General features: G+C 42.1%; 1 protein-coding gene across 1 annotated transcript; it reads left to right on the forward strand.

Moving 5' to 3' along the window:
- Positions 1-235: 235 nt before the first annotated feature.
- On the forward strand, positions 236-1189 carry LOC138363633 (uncharacterized). Its single transcript, XM_069323001.1, has one exon. The coding sequence runs from the start codon at positions 236-238 to the stop codon at positions 1187-1189; it is 954 nt and encodes a 317-aa protein (XP_069179102.1).
- Positions 1190-12050: the final 10861 nt, after the last annotated feature.

Here is a 12050-nt window from a genome sequence, read left to right on the forward strand (position 1 = left end):
CCACCTCTCACCTGCTCCACCTCTCACCTGCTCCACCTCTCAGCTGCTCCACCTCTCACCTGCTCCTCCTCTCACCTGCTCCACCTCTCACCTGCTCCTCCTCTCACCTGCTCCTCCTCTCACCTGCTCCACCTCTCACCTGCTCCTCCTCTCACCTGCTCCTCCTCTCACCTGCTCCTCCTCTCACCTGCTCCACCTCTCATCTGCTCCACCTCTCACCTGCTCCTCCTCTCACATGCTCCTCCTCTCACCTGCTCCTCCTCTCACCTGCTCCACCTCTCATCTGCTCCACCTCTCACCTGCTCCACCTCTCACCTGCTCCTCCTCTCACCTGCTCCACCTCTCACCTGCTCCACCTCTCACCTGCTCCTCCTCTCACATGCTCCTCCTCTCACCTGCTCCACCTCTCACCTGCTCCATCTCTCACCTGCTCCACCTCTCACCTGCTCCTCCTCTCACCTGCTCCTCCTCTCACCTGCTCCACCTCTCACCTGCTCCACCTCTCACCTGCTCCACCTCTCACCTGCTCCACCTCTCACCTGCTCCTCCTCCTCTCACCTGCTCCTCCTCTCACCTGCTCCACCTCTCACCAGCTCCACCTCTCACCTGCTCCTCCTCTCACCTGCTCCACCTCTCACCTGCTCCACCTCTCACCTGCTCCTCCTCTCACATGCTCCTCCTCTCACCTGCTCCACCTCTCACCTGCTCCTCCTCTCACCTGCTCCACCTCTCACCTGCTCCACCTCTCACCAGCTCCACCTCTCACCTGCTCCACCTCTCACCTGCTCCACCTCTCACCTGCTCCTCCTCTCACATGCTCCTCCTCTCACCTGCTCCACCTCTCACCTGCTCCACCTCTCACCAGCTCCACCTCTCACCTGCTCCACCTCTCACCTGCTCCACCTCTCACCTGCTCCTCCTCTCACCTGCTCCACCTCTCACCAGCTCCACCTCTCACCTGCTCCTCCTCTCACCTGCTCCTCCTCTCACCTGCTCCACCTCTCACCTGCTCCTCCTCTCACCTGCTCCTCCTCTCACTCTTGCCTTACTTATAACTCACTCTTACAATCTGATTGTGATTGGTGCCTCCCTCGCTCCCATCACAATTCAACATCACAGTAACAAGGTTATCGCCAATAACCGAACTCAATTACGGGCTCACTATAGCCCGTGCTACCTGCACATTTAGTTCCAAGTAGCTAAATCTAAAACAACAACTCGGTCTCATCTCAGTCGACTTGAAAATGGTTCAAGACGGACCGAAACATCGTCGTCTCCTTATGGTCTGGTGTGTGGTTTAGTCATTATATTTCCTGCCACGATATTGTGACTCATCGTCCGCACTGGGAGTTGACTCTAGTCTACTTTTCAACCACTAATGTATACCTGCTGGTTGGTCTTTTTAACTATTGTGGTCACCTTCATACTTGAAACTTTCATACTTGAAACCCTTCAAGTCCGACATCAAACTGAACATGCATAAGACTTAACCTTCTTTTGATCTTATGATTGTTGAGTTGCTGTCCATCGGTAGAACACTTGTAGTCATGGAATTTTAGTATGCACTTTAAACAGGCGGATATGTTTTCAAAAGTCGATTTAGTAATATCTAAAACAATGTTCACTAGAGTTTATCTATACACTGAGTGAGATTTGAAACTATAGTTTATTGACAAATTGATATCAATGATTTCCTCTGGCTATTCTAGTTTTAAATTCAAAATTTAAATTTTTTCCAATCAACTGGTGTTTCAAAAAAATCTCAATACGCATCAGTTAAACTGTAATAAGTTATCGACTTATTTAATTTCAAACTGACGTGATCACCGTTTATCTGTGCATACACACTGAACATTTCCGTAGTATTGAACTCTGTTCTGGATAAAGGTATACTCTTATCTTATTGGAAAATGAAATACAAAAGAGTACAATATACATATATACTTACATGAAATAGTAAAACGAAAGAATGTTCCGAAAAGTAAACAAAAGTTCCAGAAAAACTAATCTCACACTCCTAAAGTTATAACCCGAAAACTGGATTCATACACAAACATCAATCATTAACCCCCAAGTGTCAACCATAAACCCCCAAGCATCAAACTTAAACCCCCAAGCATCAACCTTAAACCCCCAAGCATCAACCATAAACCCCCAAGCATCAACCATAAACCCCCAAGCATCAAACTTAAACCCCCAAGCATCAACCATAAACCCCCAAGCATCAAACTTAAACCCCCAAGCATCAACCATAAACCCCCAAGCATCAACCTTAAACCCCCAAGCATCAAACTTAAACCCCCAAGCATCAACCATAAACCCCCAAGCATCAAACTTAAACCCCCAAGCATCAACCATAAACCCCCAAGCATCAAACTTAAACCCCCAAGTATCAACCATAAACCCCCAAGCATCAACCATAAACCCCCAAGCATCAACCATAAACCCCCAAGCATCAACCATAAACCCCCAAGCATCAACCATAAACCCCCAAGCATCAACCATAAACCCCCAAGCATCAACCATAAACCCCCAAGCATCAACCATAAACCCCCAAGCATCAACCATAAACCCCCAAGCATCAACCATAAACCCCCAAGCATCAACCATAAACCCCCAAGCATCAACCATAAACCCCCAAGCATCAACCATAAACCCCCAAGCATCAACCATAAACCCCCAAGCATCAACCATAAACCCCCAAGTATCAACCTTAAACCCCCAAGCATCAACCATAAACCCCCAAGCATCAACCATAAACCCCCAAGCATCAACCATAAACCCCCAAGTATCAACCTTAAACCCCCAAGCATCAACCATAAACCCCCAAGCATCAACCATAAACCCCCAAGCATCAACCATAAACCCCCAAGCATCAACCATAAACCCCCAAGCATCAACCTTAAACCCCCAAGCATCAACCTTAAACCCCCAAGCATCAACCATAAACCCCCAAGCATCAACCATAAACCCCCAAGTATCAACCTTAAACCCCCAAGCATCAACCATAAACCCCCAAGCATCAACCATAAACCCCCAAGCATCAACCTTAAACCCCCAAGCATCAACCATAAACCCCCAAGCATCAACCATAAACCCCCAAGCATCAACCTTAAACCCCCAAGCATCAACCATAAACCCCCAAGCATCAACCATAAACCCCCAAGCATCAACCTTAAACCCCCAAGCATCAACCATAAACCCCCAAGCATCAACCATAAACCCCCAAGCATCAACCATAAACCCCCAAGCATCAACCATAAACCCCCAAGCATCAACCATAAACCCCCAAGCATCAACCTTAAACCCCCAAGCATCAACCTTAAACCCCCAAGCATCAACCTTAAACCCCCAAGCATCAACCATAAACCCCCAAGCATCAACCTTAAACCCCCAAGCATCAACCTTAAACCCCCAAGCATCAACCTTAAACCCCCAAGCATCAACCATAAACCCCCAAGCATCAACCTTAAACCCCCAAGCATCAACCATAAACCCCCAAGCATCAACCTTAAACCCCCAAGCATCAACCTTAAACCCCCAAGCATCAACCATAAACCCCCAAGCATCAACCTTAAACCCCCAAGCATCAACCTTAAACCCCCAAGCATCAACCTTAAACCCCCAAGCATCAACCATAAACCCCCAAGCATCAACCTTAAACCCCCAAGCATCAACCTTAAACCCCCAAGCATCAACCTTAAACCCCCAAGCATCAACCATAAACCCCCAAGCATCAACCATAAACCCCCAAGCATCAACCATAAACCCCCAAGCATCAACCATAAACCCCCAAGTATCAACCTTAAACCCCCAAGTATCAACCAAAAACCCCCTAGCATCAACCATAAACCCTCTAGCATCAACTGTAAACCTCCAAGCATCAACCGTAACCCCCAATCATCAACTGTAAACCCCCAAGCATCAACCTTAAACCCCAAGTATCAACCTTAAACTCCCAAGCATCAACCGTAAATCCCAACCATCAACCATAAACCCCAAGTATCAACTGTAAACCCCAAGTATCAACTGTAAACCCCCAAGCATCAACCGTAAATCCCAACCATCAACCATAAACCCCAAGCATCAACTGTAAACCCCCAAGCATCAACAGTAAACTCCCAAGCATCAACCGTAAACTCCTAAGCATCAACTGTAAACCACCAAGCATCACCCGTAAACCCCCAAACATCAACTGTAAACCCCCAAGCATCAACTGTAAACCCCCAGGTATCAACTGTAAACCCCCAAGCATCAACCATAAACCCCCAAGCATCAACTGTAAACCCCAGAGGATCTACCATAAACCCCAACGCATCAACCTTAAACACCCCAAGCATCAACCTTAAACCCCCAAGCATCAATCATAACCCCCCCAAGCATCAACGCTAATCCACAAGTATTATATCCGATTCAATCCCTACAAAAGCCAAGGGTTTCCTCCATAGCATAACCTTCCTGCCTTCTAATCCGTACTCAGAAAATGTAGTAACAATGCGGGCAAGGTATTTCGAACACTCGTGCAAGAAGAGAGAGGGAGTGGGGGGAGGTCAAGGATAAAACTCATCATGCAACCTTTGTAAATCATGCAACCTTTGTAAATCATGCAACCTTTGTAAATCCACATATGCTCGTCGGGTTGACACAACAAATAATGCTCTTGATGTACTGTAATAATGCACTTGAACCAAGCCACTGGTACAGCTTCACGCTCACAAACATAAACAAAATAGGTAACAGAGATCTGTTATATGTGTTACATGTGCTATCCCTAATTCCTAACCTTTGTAGTCTATCATTGTAGAGAGAGGTTACCTATATGAATCGATACATCCATTTCTGGCTCTCTCCGAGCATGTGCCCCTTTATTCCCTCCAGTGCCGTAATGGGGTGGCAACCTCCTGAGGAGGATGTACAATTGGAAGCTCAACCTCATGAACACGTTTACATGACAACTGCAATTAACACCAATTGACTTATTTAAATCTGCTTCAGAATATCAATAACAAAAGTATTATATGGAGATGAAACAAATACAAGTTCAGCATATTCAGGCATATATAATAAATAACTTTTTACAGTAATAATACCCAAAAGAACGTTTACCATTCCAAGAAACAGTCTCCGCTTAAACGTGACACACATATCAGCTACCAAACCAACATGCAAGTGTTTTCCTTGTTAATCCCGGCACCTGTCGCCACGCACTCTTGCGACACCTGTACAGCTAACACCCAAGCCTCAGTTGACCAAAAATCGTCGCGCGCCAAATACATATAATTACAGGGAGCTCCATTTAATCGAAAGAGACGGAGGCACAAGTGAGGCATTTTTCCCCAACACCAAGTACACTGGCTCAGGGAAAGGAACATACAAAACTACGGAAAATAGACACCCGGTGTGGAACAGATCGCTCAATTCGCAAAAATGTTCAAAGCTTTATTATCCCCACCCAACATCAACCCGCTCACAGGCCTTAGACTAGTCGAAGCCAATCATCGACGAAAGAATATTGCTTTCAGAGAGATAATAAATATCGTCCAGTATTAATATTTATACAAATAATAACATACCATGCTCACCCCAGGACTGTTCTGGAGACACAAATCAGTCCAAAAACCCCAAAAGCTTCTTCGATTAGTTTCGAAAGAATCTTGTAAACCTGATTAAGCAAAGAAAGAAGTTTACAATTCATCAGACAGTGTATATTCTCTGACGTCAATAATACCAACTATTTTGGTCATCTTGATCTTTTCAATCAGTACACTGTTCCTCATCACCTGATTGAAGTCTTCATCAATCACTCCCACTACGCATAAATAGAACTTAGCCAATGACCCTATCATTCCCAGCTGACTTACCAGTCGCTAATATCCGAGCCACACCCCACGCTTCCCTATCAGAGAATTCCTAAAATATGATCCTCAAATTATCCTCACGTGACAACACCTGGGGTTTATTAGTAAGAAAGTTCTACCAGCTTCCATCATCACCATCCACTTTGCGGCAAAAAGTCTCCAATCCACTCCTAACATTGGACAAAACACCATCTGAATTCGTAAGTACCACTCCATCATCTGTTTCATTAACTCAGAAACCTTTGCATTATCTTCCTTAGTAAATCTTTAAGTTATTTTGAGATTATTTCGTGGATTTAACGTCCCAGCGGCCATGTCCACGACCAGGCCTCCTATTTGTTAGTCATCCCCAGGAAGCGGCTGTTTAACTCCCAGGTACCTATTTACTGCTAAAATAGGTGATAGGTGGATAACTTTTCACCAAATAACCATTCACTACTTTATATTGGAACATCATACCCTCCGCAAATACACCGTCTCTCAAACGATTAATCCACGCCTTCCAAAAGGTAATATCGTTAAATTTAACGATCGTTAATGGAGAAAGTCAGCCTCAAGAACAATGGTAACACGCTCCAGTAAACCACAGGTGAACCACAGTGTACTTCTTCACGTGGCAGGCAGCAGCAAGATGAGTTATATGGCCACATTTATAGCATTTATATGGCCAAATTTGATTTGTATGGCCACATTTATAGTTTTTTTTAGGCTGTATAGTGTAAATGAGATTCATGTTATGACCTAAAACTGGCGAGGAATACTTCGGAAAGTTCCATTTTCACTGTTCTAGTGCCGTTTAAGAGCTCTTTGGTTGGACTAAATGAGTGAATAATCAATCATTAAGTCCAACCAAATTTAGTAGAAGGTGGTTATTCACTGTCCACTTTCCCATTGATTGAACGTATGTTAATAATAGTCCTATTCAACATTTCAAAGACCACCATCCCTCACAGCAACATACGAAAACGACTTAATGTGTAAATCACTGGCACAAAACGTTTCCATTGTGAAGTTGATCACCATCATGCTCTCACACATTCCGGAAACGAAACACTGTCCTCAAATTTCACCACCCCATTTCTGTCGCGAAACATTTGAAAACCAACCTAGTCGTCCAACTTGACCCATAACACGTAAAGAATCGTCGTTCCGACAAATGTCATAATCAAATTACAGTCCAATGGACTCAATCCGCCGTGAAGCAGGTGTGAAGGAGCCCATAATGTTGCCTAGTCCACAGTGTCGACATGCAGGTGTGAAGGAGCCCATAATGTTGCCTAGTCCACAGTGTCGACATGCAGGTGTGAAGGAGCCCATAATGTCGCGTAGTCCACAGTGTCGACATGCAGGTGTGAAGGAGCCCATAATGTTGCCTAGTCCACAGTGTCGACATGCAGGTGTGAAGGTGCCCATAATGTTGCGTAGTCCACAGTGTCGACATGCAGGTGTGAAGGAGCCCATAATGTTGCGTAGTCCACAGTGACGACATGCAGGTGTGAAGGTGCCCATAATGTTGCGTAGTCCACAGTGACGACATGCAGGTGTGAAGGAGCCCATAATGTCGCGTAGTCCGCCGTGTCGACATGCAGGTGTGAAGGTGCCCATAATGTTGCGTAGTCCACAGTGTCGACATGCAGGTGTGAAGGTGCCCATAATGTTGCGTAGTCCACAGTGACGACATGCAGGTGTGAAGGAGCCCATAATGTCGCGTAGTCCGCCGTGTCGACATGCAGGTGTGAAGGAGCCCATAATGTTGCGTAGTCCACAGTGTCGACATGCAGGTGTGAAGGAGCCCATAATGTCGCGTAGTCCACAGTGTCGACATGCAGGTGTGAAGGAGCCCATAATGTCGCGTAGTCCACAGTGTCGACATGCAGGTGTGAAGGAGCCCATAATGTCGCGTAGTGCACAGTGTCGACATGCAGGTGTGAAGGAGCCCATAATGTCGCGTAGTGCACAGTGTCGACATGCAGGTGTGAAGGTGCCCATAATGTCGCGTAGTGCACAGTGTCGACATGCAGGTGTGAAGGTGCCCATAATGTCGCGTAGTGCACAGTGTCGACATGCAGGTGTGAAGGAGCCCATAATGTCGCGTAGTGCACAGTGTCGACATGCAGGTGTGAAGGAGCCCATAATGTCGCACAGTCCACAGTGTCGACATGCAGGTGCGAAGAAGCTCATAATGTCGCACAGTCCGCCGTGTCGACATGCAGGTGTGAAGAAGCTCATAATGTTGCACAGTCCACAGTGTCGACATGCAGGTGTGAAGGTGCCCATAATGTCGCGTAGTCCGCCGTGTCGACATGCAGGTGTGAAGAAGCCCATGTCGCGTAGTCCACAGTGTCGACATGCAGGTGTGAAGGTGCCCATAATGTCGCGTAGTCCACAGTGTCGACATGCAGGTGTGAAGGAGCTCATAATGTCGCACAGTCCGCCGTGTCGACATGGAATAAACAAAAACTAGTAACTAGCACAAGGGAAAGCACTTTACCTGGCCTTGCCTTGTTCTGGCACCTTTGTGATATTTGGAAAGGGCTTGATTACCGAGGAAGCTTGTGTCTGAGCCTCATGAACAGACGTCAAATGCTTGCTATTACAGCCGCCAAAGCCACACCGTTTATAAATAACAACACTTCACACTTGACACACATTTGGTGACGTTCCAGTATTTCTGAAACAGTACTTTGCTGACATAATGGTATCAAGCAGTACCTCTGTAAATGCCACTTTCCCCTGATAATTTTTTCCTTCCTCCCCTCCCCATCCTGCCCAACAGGTACTTCTTATACACATCATTTCTAACATAATCTATACACCTACCCTACTGTAACTTATATATATATACAAAATTTTAATTTATAATGTAAATTCACTTTAACACTTTCACTTTAAGTTAACACTTTCGCACCCCAGGGCGCAAAAGTGTTAATATTTAGGAAAAGATTGATTTTGAATCAAAATTAGGCGGGAATTGATGAATGTTACTTTGGGGTCGGCCGCCGTTTGGCCGAGCCGAGCCAGAAGGAGACATAAGAGCCGGGTGGAATCGCAACCAGTCCTCTGAACAAGGAGAACTTCTTATTTTGTACGCTATAGGCCCCCCAACGTACATATTATCAAGTACCACGAACATTTAGCGGCTCACAAATCTCACCGTTTTCCAAGCTTCGGAAGTCAGGTTTAGGCGGGTTGCTTGGGTTCGTACGTTTCTCTGGTTAGGCTAGGTTAGGTTAGGTTAGGTTAGGTCGATGTATTTTGTTCGATGTGACAAGTTAAGGCAATAGGCTGGGAATTAGGTGCATTATAACGGACCTAGTAAGTGACCGTGAAAATAAAAATATATAACAATTGGGAAAAACAATTAATTACTTTTTTGTAAGGGCTTTTGTTAATCTCTGAGGACTTTTACATTATCTTTCTTTAGTTCTGTTCTTTGTTACGACACTAATGCTTAGGTATCTGCATGTAAAAATGTATATAACTACCTGACATTTACTACAAGGCATGACATTAGCACACGTATGAATGTCATAATAATTTGTACTAAGTTGCCGCAGTTAGTACATAGTTATATACATATTTTGATTGATTTCCCTCCGCGTGTGTTCTCTCCTCTGTAGCTGGGTCATACCCCCGAGACGCCTCAGTTTCTTTATATAAAAACATTTGGAGAAGTGTGAGAGGAATGTATTGCCACCTGAGATTGAGACAGAGAGCCGGTCGTACCATTTCATTCCTAAGCCTCTTATATATCTCAAGCTTCTTACTCTACCTATACCTTTTACAGGCAATATGCCTCTTCCGTGTTCCAGCTTTTGATGAATTCCTTCTTTATTTTATCTTCCATATGGATATTCCGTTTGCAACCGACTAAAAGATCTATTTGTCTATTTGTCTTCCTGTATTCATGTTGAGAAACTGAGACGTCCTATACCTATATATATATATATATATATATATATATATATATATATATATATATATATATATATATATATATATATATATATATATATATATATATATATATATATATTTATATATATATATATATATATATATATATATATATATGTATATATATATATATATATATATATATATATATATATATATGTGTGTGTATATCACGAACATAAACACATGATTAAGAATGTGACAATGTCAGACCACGGAGGAAAATGAAACACGAATTTCCTTAAGTACTTTCGTATATTAAATACATCTTCAGAAGGAATGATGTATATTAAATACATCTTCCTTCTGAAGATGTATTTAATATACAAAAGTACTAAAGGAAATTCCTGTTTCATTTTCCTCCGTGGTCTGACATTGTCATATATATATATATATATATATATATATATATATATATATATATATATATATATATATATATATATATATATATATATATATATATATATCGTACCTAGTAGCCAGAACGCACTTCTCAACCTACTATGCAAGGCCCGATTTGCCTAATAAGCCAAGTTTTCCTGAATTAATATATTTTCTCTAATTTTTTTCTTATGAAATGATAAAGCTACCCATTTCATTATGTATGAGGTCAATTTTTTGTTATTGGAGTTAAAATTAACGTAGATATATGACCGAACCTAACCAACCCTACCTACCTAACCTAACCTATCTTTATAGGTTAGGTTAGGTTAGGTAGCCGAAAAATTTAGGTTAGGTTAGGTTAGGTTGGTTAGGTAGTCGAAAAACAATTAATTCATGAAAACTTGGCTTTTTAGGCAAATCGGGCCTTGCATAGTAGGCTGACAAGTGCGTTCTGGCTACTAGGTACGACATATATATATATATATATATATATATATATGTCGTACCTAGTAGCCAGAACGCACTTCTCAGCCTAATATGCACGACCAAATTTGCCTAATAAGCCAAGTTTTCCTCAATTAATATATTTTCTCAATTTTTTTTCTTATGAAATGATAAAGCTACCCATTTCATTATGTATGATGTCAATTTTTTTTTTATTGGAGTTAAAATTAACGTAGATATATGACCAAACCTAACCAACCCTACCTAACCTAACCTAACCTATCTTTATAGGTTAGGTTAGGTTAGGTAGCCGAAAAAGTTAGGTTAGGTTAGGTTAGGTAGGTTAGGTAGTCGAAAAACAATTAATTCATGAAAACTTGGCTTACTAGGCAAATTTGGCCTTGCATAGTAGGCTGAGAAGTGAGTTCTGGCTACTAGGTACGACATATATATATATATATATATATATATATATATATATATATATATATATATATATATATATATATATATATATATGTCGTACCTAATAGCCAGAATGCACTTGTCAGCCTACTATGCAAGGCCCGATTTGCCTAATAAGCCAAGTTTTCCTGAATTAATATATTTTCTCTAACTTTTTTCCTATGAAATGATAAATCTACCCATTTCATTATGTATGAGGTCAATTTTTTTTTATTGGAGTTTAAATTAACGTAGATATATGACCAAACCTAACCAACCCTACCTAACCTAACCTAACCTATCTTTATAGGTTAGGTTAGGTTAGGTAACCCAAAAAGTTAGGTTAGGTTAGGTTAGGTAGTCGAAAAACAATTATTTCATGAAAACTTGGCTTATTAGTCAAATTGGGCCTTGCATAGTAGGCTGATAAGTGAGTTCTGGCTACTAGGTACGACATATATATATATATATATATATATATATATATGTATATATATATATATATATATGTCGTACCTAGTAGCCAGAACGTCGTACTCGGCCTACTATGCAAGGCCCGATTTGCCTAATAAGCCAAGTTTTCCTGAATTAATATATTTTCTCTAATTTTTTTCATATGAAATGATAAAGCTACCCATTTCATTATGTATGAGGTCAATTTTTTGTTATTGGAGTTAAAATTAACGTAGATATATGACCGAACCTAACCAACCCTACCTAACCTAACCTAACCTATCTTTATAGGTTAGGTTAGGTTAGGTAGCCGAAAAAGTTAGGTTAGGTTAGGTTAGGTAGGTTAGGTAGTGGAAAAACAATTAATTGATGAAAACTTGGCTTATTAGGCAAATCGGGCCCTGCATAGTAGGCTGAGAAGTGCGTTCTGGCTACTAGGTACGACATATATATATATATATATATATATATATATATATATATATATATATATATATATATATATAT

The sequence above is a fragment of the Procambarus clarkii genome, chromosome 11 (assembly GCF_040958095.1).
Source record: "Procambarus clarkii isolate CNS0578487 chromosome 11, FALCON_Pclarkii_2.0, whole genome shotgun sequence".
NCBI classification, from domain to species: Eukaryota; Metazoa; Arthropoda; class Malacostraca; order Decapoda; family Cambaridae; genus Procambarus; species Procambarus clarkii.

Coding starts and splice junctions, on each gene's coding strand:
- LOC138363633 (XM_069323001.1), top strand. CDS start 236: ATGCTCCTCCTCTCACCTGCTCCTCCTCTCACCTGCTCCACCTCTCAT.